Here is a 16,972-nt window from a genome sequence, read left to right as displayed (position 1 = left end):
CAGGAAGAAAGAACACCTGGCAGGTGTGACAGCTTCCCTGCTCCTATGTTTTATAGACATCTCCCTAGACTTGAGTGTGGGTTCTTGGATGCACTGCGGACTCCTACAGCAGAAAACAGATCTATATATATTTCTGTCTAACAGCCTCTGATTTACTAGATGTGAATGGCCAGGTATGCTGATGTCCTGCCGTGTAAACTGGCTATGTATCATCAGTAAAAAGACTTAATTTCGAATTTTGGAACATTAAACAAAAAGCCTTTTAGTTCCTCCCTCCTCCCCCAAATGTGGTGTTTAATCAAGTAATTTGTTTCAGACTGAGGAAAAAAAAAATCACTGTTAAACAGTCATCAGTAACCTTTTAACACTTAGCTACATAAGGTCTGAATATTAATCTCAGCAGACAGGCATGGTCTATGACTGAGTTTTCTAGCTGATTAAATTATTATAATGTCAGTTGAGTAAAACATACATTTAAAAATATTGTAAAAACATTGTTATTTGCATATATTTCAAGTAATAAATCATACCATACCTATTCGAATTACATGGGCAACTATGTACAAATCTCTCTTCATGTCCTTGCTGCTGAGATCCTAGAAGATTGGAAAAAATATAGACGTGAAAAAAAAAAAGAACACACTGCACTTCCAAAATAAGTGCCTGCAAAATTCAAACGAACAGTAATAAGGACTACACAGTATTACTCTCCATTCATTTAGCTCCTGCATCTTTAAATAAGAGAAAGTGTTATTATTTCTAATTTACAGACAAGAAAAATAAAGCATAGAAGGATTATATTTGGTTGGAATGATTAGAGGGAAAAGAAATGAAAGATTCTGACTCCACTAGTGATGCTGCATCAAAATTCTAGCAAACATTTGAAATGTTCATTTAATCCTTAATTCAAACACTTATTAGACTGTATTAAATTTACAAAGTAAATTTAAACCCCTGAGTTACCTCAGCTGCAACCCATTCTGGCTTCCTTCACCCCATCCCCTGACTGCACGTCACAGACCTGACCCTAACCCTGTTCCTTTGCTTCTGCTCTCCTTTTTTGGCTTTTGACTTCTCATCATGGAGTCTTAGTCTCACATGGTGGCTCTAGAAAAAATTCACAGCATGACTGTCAGAATTTAGATAAAACTTCAAATGCGTTTTATTTTATAAGTGGATAGGTGCAATTCCTCAGAACAAGCAAGAGTCTGCAGAGGAAAAAAGGTAGGAGACTCAGAGACATGGTTTATTTTAATGCTTTTAAATGTGCAGCTTTAATCCTGTTTCATGTATGTTCATTACATTACAAAAGCAGCAAGGCAGTATCTCAACCATGCATAGAACCTACAGGCTCTATCTATATGAGTTGATGGGAGCCAAGGGCAGCTAGTTCATAGCTAACCTTCTCAGAAGTCCAAACCCAGGGTAGGCTGCATGCGAACTGCTGACTGGAAATGCCTTCTGTCCCTGTCTAACTGCTGAAACATGCCAAGGGATTATTTGGGGAGCATGGTAGTTGGAAAGGGCCACATTTGGTTAAAAACATTCTAACGGTTTAAGTAGCATAGATACTTGTATTTAGTATGTCAGAAACAGGGATAGGGTATTGGAAAAGCTAAGAAACAAACTCAGTTTTAAGATGAGGTAATTGCTTAGTAAAACGCAGGACCTTAAGATCTCCCAAAAGTTATTTTATGGCAAACAACTATATACATGGATTAAAACTCTGAAATCCCATGTCACAGAATACCAGGTCAAAACTTTTTAAAATGAGCTTGAAGAAAAGCCCAAAAAAATGGGAAAAGGAGAACCTACGGAAGAGCAAAAGGAAAGCTGAAGCTAATGAAGAAGAAAAAAGTATTATTGACCTTGACAAACCTTTAATAATAAAGAAAATAAATCAAGAAAATATGTATAGAGTACTTGTCAATAACTCATTACTGTGGCATTTTGCATTAACATGTTAGAACCTGTCTTAATTGCAATTTCCTTGGCATGTTACATTTTTTCTGATAACATTATAAACAAAGACCAACATCTAAGATGCTTCCCCCCCCTTTTTTTTTAGAGGAAAGATCTAAGAAACATTTCTTCCCAAAAACATTATTGTTGTTCAACAAGTTTTCCTTATGTTACTAACCTCCAAGAGAAGAAGATTTTGGACAGATAATATGTACTGTGAGAATATTTATTCATGTTTTAGACTCTGATGCAGAAAGGCTCCTTGTGCTCTACAGCAACAGCTGTTGCCTCAACCCTTCTCTCTCTCCACTCTACTAAGTGTTATCATCTTATCGTTAGTACTGACTTATGCCACACAGCCTCCAAATTCTCCAAACATAAAGGGCATCGCCCCAGTCATTTCTCAGAAGAGCAACTGGAAAATGATTAATGTATTCTTCCTAAGAATGTGGAAAGGTAAGTGAAGTGTGTGCACACGTGAAAGAGAAACATCCAAAAAGAAGGTTTTAAGCTCAGTTACTGTTGTTCACTTCACTCCTCCCCTTACACTGAAGCAATGGCCATCACCTCACATCATTTTAAAACAATTTTTTTTTGTTTGTACAAAATGTTTTCATCATTATGCTTTTTAAAAACAGCTCTAGGGCTTTATATGTGACTTCACAAACAACTTGAGATGATAGCTGTGTGTTCATGTTTCTTCACTTTTCTTTTCTCCTTTTCAACTGAATAAAGATATTCATCCCAGCGGTAACAGTCCCTGCTAAAAGGTACACTTGTGTGGGTAGAACCACACCAGTGGATTTGTTTATGCACAAATGCAGCTTGGCCTTCTAATACTACATTTTTTTGAAAATACAATGCAAAAATCAACTGGAAAAATCTCAGTAACACACATTCAGATAAAATCTTGTATTTTTCTTTTTTAAAAAATGCCACAACTAAGTGGTATTAAAACCACTATAAAAGGAAATAACACGCTTGTTTATAAAGGCAGGGAAATTTTAAACTGTGGACATCTAAGTTCTGTCATTCCCAGTTTGAACCAATTCAGTGAATTAAAAATCATATTTTGCTGGAAGTTAAAACACGAACTTTAATTCACACAGCAAATTTCTTTCCCGTGTGACTTGAGAAACCAAATCTCAACAACTGAGATTATGATGGCAATGCACATAAACACTGAACTTCAGATTATAGTGACATATAGCACAATAAAATCTGGGCACAGTGACTGAGAACTAGGCATAAAGAGAATTTATTCTAAGGAGAAGTTTCAGTCCCTTTCAAATAGCGTTATATTGCTAAATTAGGGGAGGCAAGTAATAAATTCATGGCTGTATCTTCTTACTCGGTTTAAAAGGAGCACTGTATTTCCCTGGGCAGCATATGCAGTAAGTTGCAAATATGCTGTTTGGTATGCTTACCAGCTAGCAGATCATGTCTCTCTGAAGCCAAAGAATTAAGCTATATAAATCTTCCTTAGCGTTTTCTCTTCAAGTCTTATTTTGCTGCTGCATGAATAAGGAAACATACTTTCTAGGCTTTCTTCATCACCTAACATACCAGTGTAGCATATGGTAGGTTTTATCTTGCATGTCTTGGAGAAATTGAAGTTCCACGATAAGAAGGGCTTTGACATAGTTTTAATCTCAGCAGTGCTTGACAATAGATTTCAAAAAGCAAGGCAGTACTTAATACTCTAGAGAGTAACAGATTTTTGAAAATACTATGATTTGGAAGGGGGAATTTTATCATACTGTCAGATTACCAGTTCTAATTAACAGCAATTTTTAGACAACTGTTTTTTTCAAAGGGCAGCTGTCAAAATACCAGAAAATGGTAGGGCATGCACATATTGATGGGTTCACACTTTAGTCGCTTTCCTATTTCACAAAAATACACTGTGTCACAGTCAAAAGACAAAAAAATGTGGGCCCAGATGGCCTTGTATTTCATTTTGTACAGCAGAGGCTTTTTACAAGGGGAGAAATTCCTACTATGACATGGAACAATCAAAATCTCCAACCCCTGCGAGGAAGTCTTCAGATAATTTCTTTGCAGAGAATCCCTGCTCATGACTTAGGACCCAGAAGAGAACAAACTACATTTATTATTTGCTTGTGTGCAATATAAATAAATCAATTTCCAGAAAGGTGTTCTTAGCACCGCATCCACAGGGGGCTTATTTCCCACATCCTTCTGAGCTTCCTAAGTGATACCGGTTGATAAACAAAATAATTTCGTAATAATTCTAATTGCATGGCTTTTTAGAAAATCACTCCTAATTTTTTCTCCCCCATATTAGGTATGGAAAAGAGTTACTCTATAATAATGGTTAGTTCTTTACAATGCTGGTTTCTATAAAGGTCTAATTGTATGTTAAAAAACCCAAACACTACCGCTCCCCCCTGCAAACAGTGGAATCAAGGATACCTGACTGCCACTAATTAGTTATTTAAACAGCTTTACCAAATTCAGTTGCCAGCCTCATAGGCCACAGAGAGTAAGGTATTTAGCAAAAACAGCAAGCTTATACTGTGTAGTTACATTTTAATTCAGACACAGGAATGCTTCTAAAGCGTGCATAGGGTGAGGTTTGCTTGCGTGAGCTTTAATCTTCAGAGGAAGCAGTTTCTCACCTTTGGTATGATGTGACAGCAGATTCAAAATCAAAACCTAAGCAATTTTGCTATCTTACACAAGGAGACAGCTGAAAGCCTAGAAGCAATAGAGATAGCAGGAAAAGACAGGGATACCTTGAATTATCTAAGATATGGGGCTTCTTGCCCCTAGGAAAGATTAGAGTTTTAGAAGGACGCTGTGGGGTGTGGGGGAGGGCAAGGAAATAAATAACTAGATTTAAAGGCAAGACTAACACAAACTTAGGAACAAACCTGAAAATCATAGAACTATCTTATTTTGGAAGCATTTCATAACCAAGAAATTATGATAAGATAAAATGGTTATTCAAAAAGCTATTATTTGTTGCTCCTTTGCTACATAATTTGGAAAGTTCTTTGAATACACTGATGAAAAATATGTATCAGAAGTGTGTAATTTTTTGCACAGAATTTTCCCAATTATCATAATTCCTGTTATGTAGAGTATACATTCTACCAGAGAGAGTGATAGACAAGTCTAAGCACCTGTCAGAGCTGATACTGAGGCAGCTTTGGTATTTTTGTATAGTTAAATAGAAAGGTAGCTTAGGAGTGATCTCTGGTCAGAAGGATAGGTGCTATAGAGTGGAGCATATCTGCAATACTCGGGGCTGGCCTCTTTTAGACTGGGCTGGCCCCGTTCATAATATGCAGCAGGTCTCTTCTGGAGCTATGTTATGCCCTTGGCTGTAGCACATCTTTAGCCTTCTTGTATTTTTGAAATCATGTGAAGACTGGTTTGCAGGTCACCGGAGCAAAACCATTTCACACTGTTCACAACGCAGTGTAAAGCAGGGCAGTCGCTGCATGACCCTACATAGTGTGACATCAGTGTAGACGGGGAAGTCTGATCGTGAAAATCTTCTTAAGAATGAGCAACCCCAGAGGCCAGGAAGTGCCAAACTTGATACAAAGCAGACTATGCTGCCTTTTGGGAGTAATCCTTAGAGCAATTCTTAATCCTACACTCAACCTTTTGGCATGATCCAGACACCAGTGCTGAAGCTTGCTCCCTGGCCACCTCTCTCTCAGAAGAGAAAGATACTTGATTTTGAGTTACCAACAGTGGAGTCATCAGTGCCAATGGCAATACTAAGACACTGTTACCTCTGCTGACATTTAATCAGCTTCACTGATGGTTCCCAAACCAGAACTGCTACTGATGTCAGATCAATGTCAGCGCTAATTCTGGATTGACCTGCATCTCTTCTAACCAGACAGAGGCAGAACGGAGCATCCTTACACCTCGCTAGATGTGCTCCGTTCCTTAAGGGGAGAAATTCAGCTACCTTCTTAAAGGAGAAACGGGAGCAGTGCTGGGAACCATGCCTGTTTCAGTCTTCAGCCCCACTTGACCTTAGGGATTCACTGCCAGAACTAAAGCTTACACCAAAGCTGTCTGCCATTTTTTTTCTTCACTGGAGCTAAAAATACTTCCATCAAAGAGCTTCTAGCATGTGCACTAGCTAAAGGTGAGTCACGATGGAAGGTGTTTATCACACTTGGGATCTGAAATTCTTTACAGTTATTCTGTGATGGATGAGCTGTAAAGTTTCAGTGTCTCTAGATTTCCATATTCTTCCCGAGAAGTGACAGATAAAATCGGGGTCTGACACATGATTCTGAGGCAATTTTCAACAGAACTTAAGACCAGTGCAGAATGGATATTAAAGCTTGAGTGTTTTGAAACTACTGTATTGGTATAACCAAAACTATAAAACAAGAAGGCAGTTAGGTGAGAGGCGAGTCTGAAGAATTAAAAGGAAGTAAATCTTAGCTGGCTATTTCACTCCCAACTGAGATATCATTTGGTAGGAGCCACAGATGGATATTACTTATCCTGTCTTTCTGGCACAGATGGTTAAAGACTGCTGGTACAGTTGGTCATATCTGCTTTGCGTCAGGACGGGGTAGCTATTTGCACAGACCTGCTGTAGAAACTTAGGAAGTCACAGTGTTTCCTTTATTACAACCAGCTCTCTGTAGCTCAATTTGGCTGCTGCTTCTGCAGCACATCCCGGCCTTTCTGTTCCATCACACGCTGTGTGCTGCCGACCTGGGAGGCTACTGCGGCACCACCTACCTTAGGCTGCTACACGGACTCTTGAATGGGCCATGACAAAAATCTGTTTGGAGAATTCTCTAGTTGTCTGTGTGCGTGTGTGTGTTGTTGTGGTTGTTTTTCTAACTTCGATTCTGAAAAAAGTGCCTTGCTGTATGTTCAGGCCAACGCAGCTTTCTCCTGTGCCCTATTATCTAAGAGCATAGTACATGCAATGAAAATATTCAAAATTTCAAACGATAAGCAGGAACAAATGCACTTAAAAGGAAATACTTCAGAATATTTACTTAGCCATAAAAATAACTTAGAAGTACGTCCATTTTCTTATGTTAACATTTAGTTATAACCATAACAAAACTTAAAACAGCTTCTGTTCTACTCAATATATTGGAAAGGAAGAATTGTTTTTTTTCCCGTCAGGGTGACTACAATCATACTACTGTAAGGGAAGAAGAAAGGGAACAGACACGTACTGTGAAAAGTGCACACATTCGATCTATCTTCTCGGGATTCCTGGGGCCTCCATTCTTGTTTAACCTCACCATAAACCTCTCACTAAAAAGCAAACAATATTAAAAAAAATAAACAAGAGTTTCATGTACACACTTCAACATAAAAAATACAGGTAGATACGTTTTTTTTTTTTAAAAGATGCACTAGGTATTGTAAGTTTTTTAGTTCCCAAAGCATATGAAACAGTACTCACTGATCTAGATAAAATTACATGGAATAGCATAGAAGACTTTTAATAGCAAGTACTCCGCATGTGAAAACATCATGTTGATGCATATTCATGATGCAGTAACATTAAAATAATGTGAATATATGAAGCACAGGATTTGAACACATTACAAGTACTTCAGGCAAAGGCTAAGGCACACTCGCCGAGGCATACGCTGCCTTTGGTAAAACTGAGTTCATTAAAATCCACCCAAAACTAAAAGTAACAAGAATACCCATTAAGCAATCTCCTTCAACATATACTATTTATAGAAGCAATATACTAATTCACACACATTAAGATTCAATTGATAGAACTGCTTATCAATGAAATGAAACAATCTTTTTACCAGCAAAACCAGCGTGTGTAGCCAGACTGCAAAATACATAATCCTTATTATGGATGGTAAGCCACGGACATTGATATTATTTCTTAAGACAGACAGAGAATTTATGTATACAAATAAATTAGATGAGTAAGAGTAATTTATTTACTAGATGTGCGACAACACACTAAGTATTGACCAGAATTTTCTTCTTACAGATTCATAGAAATAAAGCAAGAGCACACCATTAAATCTTCTAGTTACATTTCCATTATATCACAGATCCTTTCAATTTTATCCAGTATGACTGTATCAACTACAGTAACCTTTATGTGACTAAAACACATCTTCCAGCATATTATCCACTGTGGGCCTGAAAAATATGAAAACGTAGAGTACGCACTACTTCCTTTGGTAGCTTGCTCCAAAGGCTTTTCATCCCTACCATTAAAACGCCTGGGTTAACATCAGCTCGGAAATGTCTGGTTTCAGTGTTTAGCCACTGCTTTTTGTTACACTTTCTTCTGTATGTTAAAGAGCACTTCAGAAAAGCTAATTTCTTACAGGGTAGTGATATCAATCATTAATTATATTATGTAATCAAATATCTCTCCAAACAAGTAAGCAATTTAATGCTGTTAAGAAATTAAAGAAAAAGTTTTTTTGTTTTATAGAACTTACCCATAGTGCGATTGTTCAACACCATTTCATGAACAGTTCTAAAAATGTGAGTTTGTAACAGTCTAGTACTGGTACCACCTCCACCATAAATACAAATACACACATACGTGTATTTCACACACATGAAATCAAGTCCCTACCAATCCTAACTAATTTATCAGACATCACATATTAGCCTTTTTACTACAGCGTTATGCTGTGAGTTCATTTGAAGCAACCTGGCCATTATAAATACTGATGTATTTTCAGAATTGCTACTTTTGTCGGAATGGGCCCTAATTCTGTAAGCATGACTCATACATCTTATTATACACCTTTGCGTGTTTATTTGCTTAAGTTTATCTTGCTAAGCAAGCCAGATCTTGCTCTCTGGCTGTTTCGCCCTCCCTATTACTCACTATTAATCCAATCTCCAGGTATCCCACAACTTCATTCAGCGATAATTTTAATTCATTTGCAGCAGACGCTTATAAGCTTGGAGATTGCTAACATGCCCCAAAGAAACCCACAAGAAACAGATATTTGGTGATTCTTTACCTACAACTACTTTCTGAGATGTCAATTACTAAGTTAAGAATGTTTTAGCAAACACTTTAATGACATGGTATAATCTAATCTTCTAGTAAGAATTTTATGCTGTATTAAGTGGAGTGCAGTACACTATTACAACTTCAGTACATTGCAGTTACAGTTACATTACAACAACAATATTACATCTTCATATTTACCTCTATCTACCTAATACATAAATCACAAAAAATGAAGTCAGAATTTTCAAAATAAGACCTATGTTCAATAAAAACACATTAATTACATTCTTAACCTTTATCATTAACCCAGTCTCATGCCCATTATTTTGCTGGTAACTAATTAAGGTTGTGAAAACACATAGCAGCATGTAATTCAAGCAGTTGCGTCTCCCAGCTGTTCGCCTCAGTCCTTTGTTGCTCCTGCAAAAGGGCCACGCAAGCAGGCACTACCTGAACAATTACATTGTAGAACTCTAAATATTAACACAAGCTGAAAGAGGTGTCAGTTCGGCAGCAGTTACAGTTGCTGGCACTCAGCTGTCCCTACTCAATGAATTTCAGAAGAGGTCAGGCAGGACAGTTACAGTCATGCCCACAGGTAAGCTCCAGTTAATACAGCGAATAAACCAGAAGATAACTAACTTCTATACCATCCATTTCCAAACAGGAATCATGCTTTATATCATTAAAAATATGTAGTAATCTAAAGAGGTATCAACTCATAGCCGTGTTCTTTCCAAGCCACAGCAATAAACATCAATACTTCCAATGCCTTCAAAAACACTGTTTAGGGAGACTTTAATTTTAATAAATCCATTTAATTTTAATCCTTGAATCAGTTTAATTGTACAATCTTTCATTTAGAAGGATTAGGAGGTAACATACATTTAATTTCTGTTTACAAGTGTAATTTGTAAAACATGTCTCCTTCCATAAAGTAAAATTCCTTAAAGAAAACAAACAAAAAACTATCATGACCTGCAGAGCTACGAAAGTTACTTTCGTAAAATAAACATCGGTCCTCTTTAAAACTGAACTTGAAACAATGATAATTAAATGATTGTAGTTTATTTGTTAAATGTAAATTTGCCAACACCCTCTACCAGTACACTGAAAAATAATTACTGTGCCTTATGCATATTAACTGTGTCCCATTTTTAAGGATAAGAGCATAAAATAGATCCATACTACACAAACAAGATCTCTGGCAAACTATTCTTTCACTTCTGCTGCTGGGAATGTAATCCGGCCACCAAACAGGGGTGCAACAGATGAACACGGAGCTAATACATGCAGCCTAGGATCAAGAGGAAACAAGACAACAAGCAGCCTGCCAGTAGAAGATTACGAGCAATATAAATCACGTCTGCAGGGGAAAATGTGCTCACTGGTGAAGATGTCCATCCAAAATCAAACTGTAAATCAAAGCTGGCTCACTCATATTTGATTGCAAATCCCCCCCCAAAGTTATTATACCCTACATAATAAACACCTGGAATATCTTCACTCTCATCACAGTGGTCATGACGATCAAGGCCGGTTCTCTTAATTCAGAGGATGACTGACGTTTTGAAGGGAAACCAAACCACTAGCAGAGCACCAAGCTCTTCTGCAAGATGAAGAATTATTTACAGAAAGGGAAAACAGAAATTTTAAAATGTACTGCTGACTAAGAGTATTTTCAAATTTTGGGATAAAAATACAGGAAATATATACTACTATCCAATATTATAGAAGCAGAAGATGCTGGTCCACAGATAAACTCAGTCGAGGTCAAAAATAGACAAATTGTAACAACAGCCCTCCACATGAAAGGTCCATCTTACCCTACTATCCTGTCTCCAACAATGTCCAGTAGTGGATAATTAGGGAAACAATAGAAGAATAAAGAAAGCATATAGTAATACTCTGCTGATATGTACTATCAGCTTACACAAAAGTGAAGCTCAAGAATAGCAGCAATATCTTTGAGTTTAATAGTCCTGGGTATATGGAACCCAGGAAAGTATTCAGGCTGTCGTGCTTGAAAAATTCTCACTAGCCATTTACAGAGTTACTATTAGAGAGTGAATCTTACACTAGTTTATAACATATGTATGTACCATACAAATGCATATATATATATGCATTATATAACATAATTTAAGAATTTAAGAATTAAAACTCATTAAATTGAAGTTCTTCATGAAATAATGTTATAACTGCTCTTTTACCTCCATTGATCTCAATAATAATGTTACATATTATATTTTAAATCTCCAATAAGTTCTATATTTTTGAACTTCCAACACAGCTTTTCTTGGAAAAATTATTTCAGCACTAATGAGCATTTCATTTTCATAACTGAAGTTGAATACAATACTGTGTGCCACAGAATCCTGCGCAGGCTGTCCCTCTGACAATGGCAGAAAAGGGACTGTCAAGTCTTTGAGCTGAGATAGTCTATTTATACTTGATTCATTACCAAAAGCTGTATTGCTTAGTCTGCTTTCAAAACACCCAAAGAGAGATATTCTGGAGGCTCATTTGATAGCCTCTTGCAAGGTTTTACTCCATTAACGAGTGGAAATCTTTTAAAATTTGCAATTCACCCTTTTTCTTGTTACAGCCACAGGGAAAACCTGGTTCCTGTCCCCATATTCAAGTGCTTTTCAAGAAATGAAGCAGACCACCATCTTTTTCACCTGCCTATTCATCAATTGTTCCCTTATTTCAGCACTACCTCACTAACAACCTTTAAATTCCAGTCCTCCCTTGAGTCCTCTTGAGCTTCTGTCACTAAATAATTAAGGGGACTTTGCGGCAACCGCAGCATTTGAGAACTGTGGAACACGAAGAGGCATTCCATCAAAGGAGAGACCCACCAACAGGACACGGAGAATGAAAAGACAGCAGTGCTAACAGGCAATCTTAAAAGACTAAGCCACCTCAAGTTCTTCTACCTTTCCTTGCAGGTCATTTCTCCTAAACTTACAGTTTTGTTTCTCAACTCCACAATTTCTCTAATCTTTGATATTACTGTTCAAGAACAGTTTACAGAAACTATTCCACTAAGGTCTCACTAGTGCTGATAATGTTAGTATCTCCTGGAACGGGACTTGAACCTTTTTACACTGTTGACCCATATTATGAACTAGTTAGTCAGATGCTCCCCATATTACAACTGCAAATTTATTTCTATGCCAAAAGAAACTAGGAAGAAAAAACCTGTTTTCAATGATCTGAAGATCCACTAGTCTTCAGCTATCATTATAGCTCCTTTTTTAGATAAAGATACACATATTTAGGGTCAAGAAACTTAATGGGAATTCAGTCCATCTCTTATCTGGGGAGCTACTTCCTTTGAGAGAGCTCAGTCTTCAGTGTGTCTGTTCCTCATGCTTATCTTCTGCACCAAGACAAGAGCCTGCATAGAATCTAGACAACATTAAAGTCCAGTTTCGTAAGAACAAAATACCAAATCTGAGTAAACTCCATATGGAAATAATTGCCCATGTTTGCATGCATTAAGCATTATTTTTGTTGTAGCTGAATGTGCTCTAATTGCCTAAAGAAAACAGACACGTGCTACTCTGTTAAAAAAAAACCCTCAAATACACCATAAGGAAAATTTAAAAACCCAGTAGTTACAATTGCCAAATGAGTGATGGATATTAAGTATGGGGATTATTTGATGCAATCTGACTGCTTGATCAAACTACTGTGAAAAAAAAAAATTTTTTTTCAGCTATTCTGAAAATACACCGAAACCAGTTCTCTCTTGCATAAAATGGGAGATAAGAAATGCACCAAAACAGAGAAAAGAGTTAACATTTTTACCTTGTTGAGTTCAGACCTAAGATGTGCCACACCAGTGGCAGTATCTTAAACAAAAGCTTATTTATTCCTCTTGCTCCTACATGCTATAAGCAATCTCCAATTACTCTAACTGCAAGATTTCCTCCTGTGCTAACTCACATCACAGTGAAACCACCTCTTGTGTAGCAATAAGTCAGGTTTTACAATCACTCGCATGATTAGTAATTGCTAAAGCTACTCAAATATAAGAAACATTGCTCTGATAAGCAAAGTCAAATAGCTTCTTGTTCTTGTACTTGAAAGGAAGAAAATGAAAGAAGCATAGTGTCTCACTTCTTGGCTTCCTTTAACTGTCTGAAAAACAGGACCATACTGAACTGGCATCTGTTTCTGCAAAAAGGAAGGAAGCAATCAATGGTTTGGGACATTACATTTTCAGCATGAAGGAAGGGGCAAACAGGGACAAAATTTACTGTTGGGTGAGCTGGAGTGGCATTATGCCTGCGGGGAGTCTTTGTTATTGAGGTTGGTTGTCTGTGGGGCTTTTTTTGCATAACATGCAAAGATGACAACAAAAAGCCTGGCAAAGAGCTTGGAATGGATTAGTGAGCTCCCTTGTATTAACTCATTGGCAGGTTTAATTAGCGTGGGGTTGTGAGGCAAAAATCCTGACTGTGTATCAATTTATGAATGTAGGTACAGCATTAACAGATGCATAGTGCCAAAGCAATGGTAGTCTGTAGAGAGACTACAGACCAATTTTCTGTTTGAATTGGAAACTGATGATAAAGAACACAGATTTTTAAAAAAAAATTCTTTAACAATGTATAGGAGATGGGTTTTCTGAAGCAGAGACAGTGACACATTAGGGCATCAATCCCCTTAAGCAGAAACCTCACATCTTGTACCTTTCCCTTGCCTTAAATAATGGTCTGGTAGCCATTTCTCCCAGAAACAAATGCCTCCTTCACCCTCTCCATTCCAATATGCCACTGAAAGGTAAAAGGCACAAATCTGTTCCCTCATTTTTCTTATTTTCCTCAATGCATCTTATTTCCAGAGAACAACTGGGGAAACACTGAAAAACCCCAACATTTTTACAAACACCTCAGTCCTTTCTCAAAAGATGTATTTAACTGGGTTTTCAGAATCTAGCATTTGACTGATCCCTTCTAAGAATAAAGGGGTTTTAAAAAAATATATATTGGTCCCATGACATATGTACCAGTGCATAGTGAAAAGGGTCATCTGGTAGAACAGAAGGTCATATAATAACTTGTATTTTAGTCCTTTATCTTCTTTCAGTGTCTCCCTAGGTTTCTTTCTTACTCTTCTAGTATCATGTAAATCCCTACCTGCATACAAAATAAAAATTCAAGAACAAAAATCTGAAAACATTGTCACAGAAGCTAGCAGGAATAAGCTACATACAAAGACCTGCCTAACCAGCACAGTACACCTCCTTTCATCATATTCAGTCCTACCATTTAAGAAATGGTGATAAGCATGATATTATTTAATTTCTCACAAAAAAAAAAAACCACCCCAAAACCTCTTCTAGTCTCTTAATGAATGCTACTATGCCTCACAATAATTCTAGATTAAAATTTGAGCTGGCATATTAAGACATTACTGTAAAAGCACCATTTTTTGTCCCAGATAAATCTCGAGAATAAACTCTATGCACTGCAAGCCCAGGTCAACCAGGACAGACCTCAGGATGAGCTATTCATTCGCTATGACAACAGAAACCTTGCCAACATTTGCCTTCAAAATACTGCAGTCTTGCTGTGCATACCACATTTCAGGCAGTTTACTTCATCAATGCCGTGAGATACTGCATTCTTTCTACCACTGTGTGTACAAGGACAGTATGTTGACCAAGTGAATGGAATTATGTTAGGAATTACTGGTATATGACCAGCATATTTTCTTAAAGCTGAAAAAAAAAAAAAAAAAAAAGGTGCTTGTTTCAAAACATTCGTAAGTTAGCAGAGAAACACCATGAAAGAGATTCCTGGGGCTTGGGGGGGGTGGGAGGGGGAGATAATTGAACTATAGTCTCTAAACCTTCCAGTTTCCACAAGCTAATATTGCATGAATTAACTTGGGAAGCTGTTCTCTGTATCAGAGGGGAAGCACACTGGACCAGCACAGCAGAAGTTTTAAAGCCCCAATGCAGCAGCATTAGCTAGTTTATAAAAGGAAAGCGATTACTGCCCTCCAATTGCCTGTGTGGTGGCAGAGGAAAAAACCCTGGCTGTATTGCCCTGGATTTCCAGTTGTGCTGCATCATGCAATATAGTCCTGATGCTTTTGAAAACACCTTGTAGAAACTTGCTAAAAAGGAAACAAGTTTCACATCAGGACTTCTGAACTTTTATTTCAACCAGATGGTCTCATGTTCCTGAAGAAAGCATGCGTGTATGTTGACATTTCAGTCATTTCCCACTGTCATAAATACTGGGTTGATTTTTCTCTTGAAAGATGATTTAAGCAGTAAGAGAAAGGGTTTCTAATGAAGTACAACTGTTCATGACACCTACATAAGTACGTGAAGAAATGGAAAAGTAAAGTTATGATCAACTGGTAAATAATTTTGGCTCCTCCTAAGAGCTGAAGATCACAAATACTTTTGACATAAAGTTTCCTGTTTGTGAAAATATTTCAGAATGCATCTACATATTGCCATCGTACTTTAAAAGGTAGAACTCTCAAGATGATTAAGCAATTTGTTTGCAGTCCATTTAGGAGTATCCTCTATAAAAAGCTTTTCAACTTTATTTTCTGTTTATCATGTTTATCTTTTAGAGTTGCTAATTTTTGCTTATTCTCTTGGGAAAAAAACCCAAAACCAAAACCCTAAGTCCTTACAGCTGCTGTAAGACTGATAACAAATACTCCCAGTGCTCCACAGAATGAGTCTTCGGTTCTCAGTTTAAGTGTGAGAGTAAGTCAAAGCATATGTACAGAATGATACTGTGTCTGTGGAGATCTAAATTCCCATTCATAATGCAACCCAACAGCGTAAACTAGATCCCATGGCACAGCAGTATTGGAGCAATCCATCACTGACAGGGTCACTCCCGAACCCCTGAGACTGAAAGATCACCTCTGCTGAACTTCCAGTTTGCATATTGTCTGAACAATGATTCATGGACTATTTAAAATCTTCCTTTTCAGGCAAGTGCTCACGGTGTGTGTTTGGTTTTTCCCCCTTTTTCTTTTGAAGGCGGGGACGGAGGCAGAGAGGGGGGTTCTTTCATGAGCTGCCTCATCCAGACGATCTGCAATAACCCCAGTTTCAAAAACAAGTGAAGAAAAGTACACTGCTTTGGTTTATGGAGTGTATTTTATAAAGACATCCTAGAGAAAAGAACACCAAATCTGTGAGGGAAATGAATCTGGCTCTGAGAAAACGGCTCCAAGCAACGCAGCTTGCTTCCCAGCAAATTCAGGCTTAATGCTCATGAATTATTAAGTTACCACATTGGCTAGAAGCCATGGGGGAGGATTACAGAGCTTACGGTAAGACTGTTACTGCAAACACTAGGTTTCCATAGAAACAGAAAATAGTGAAAATAAGTACCTGTCATTCCTCTCTACCACACCAAAGAAAAACCACCACGATGTTAAAAGCATTATTAAAGCTTGCAGGAGAAATGTAGCTAAGCACCAATTACATTCTCCTTGGGTTCTCATGAGTCTGCCACACTGGAACATTTGACGCTGTCATTAGTATTTTTTGTTATTTACATCATGAAAGGTACATATTTGTGTTCCTGAAAGGAATCCTCTCCATTAGCTAGAAAAGGTTTCTATTTCCAAAAAAAGAGACATTAGTCATACAGTGTGATTCCTTAGACCCTGCCAGGTGAAATGCTTTGACCATAACTCTAAGGAAGACTTCTAATTTTGGATTACAGGTATTTTATAGAATAAGTATTTTATCACCATGTCTAACCTGGGAGAAGCTAATGGTTCTGAGGTCTAATACAGCAGTTGTCTCATTTAATTCTTGCTCTACAAACCACATATCCCTGTTACTTGGCTTTGCACACGACAATTTCAGTCAGAGACACAGATCGGGGTTTTGACAGTGAATTTTGCAACAGAAAGAGCTCAAGTATGAAGAGCATTACACTGGGCCTTCCTACGGACCGAAAATTACTTGTAATTGCTTTCTCCGAGCTATGTAGTTCACCTAAACATTTTAACAAACTGTATTTG

General features: G+C 37.5%; 1 protein-coding gene across 1 annotated transcript in view; it reads right to left on the bottom strand.

Annotated features, from left to right (window-relative positions):
• DOCK3 (dedicator of cytokinesis 3) overlaps window positions 1-8,418 on the bottom strand; it is a gene marked incomplete at its 3' end in the record, with an annotated part of 69,928 nt that extends 61,510 nt beyond the window's left edge. The window contains exons 1-4 of the mRNA XM_009573989.1: window positions 8,415-8,418; window positions 7,998-8,106; window positions 7,161-7,242; window positions 536-596 (exon numbers count right to left, since the gene is read on the bottom strand). Of these exons, the coding sequence (XP_009572284.1) occupies window positions 536-596; window positions 7,161-7,242; window positions 7,998-8,106; window positions 8,415-8,418 (256 nt within the window). The remainder of the gene's footprint in view (window positions 1-535; window positions 597-7,160; window positions 7,243-7,997; window positions 8,107-8,414) is intronic.
• Between the last annotated feature and the right edge of the window lie 8,554 nt (window positions 8,419-16,972).

The sequence above is a fragment of the Fulmarus glacialis genome, unplaced genomic scaffold (genome assembly GCF_000690835.1).
Source record: "Fulmarus glacialis isolate BGI_N327 unplaced genomic scaffold, ASM69083v1 scaffold11220, whole genome shotgun sequence".
Taxonomy (NCBI): Eukaryota; Metazoa; Chordata; class Aves; order Procellariiformes; family Procellariidae; genus Fulmarus; species Fulmarus glacialis.
The sequence above is the reverse complement of the archived record's forward strand: the minus strand, read 5'-3'. Positions and strand labels throughout refer to the sequence as shown.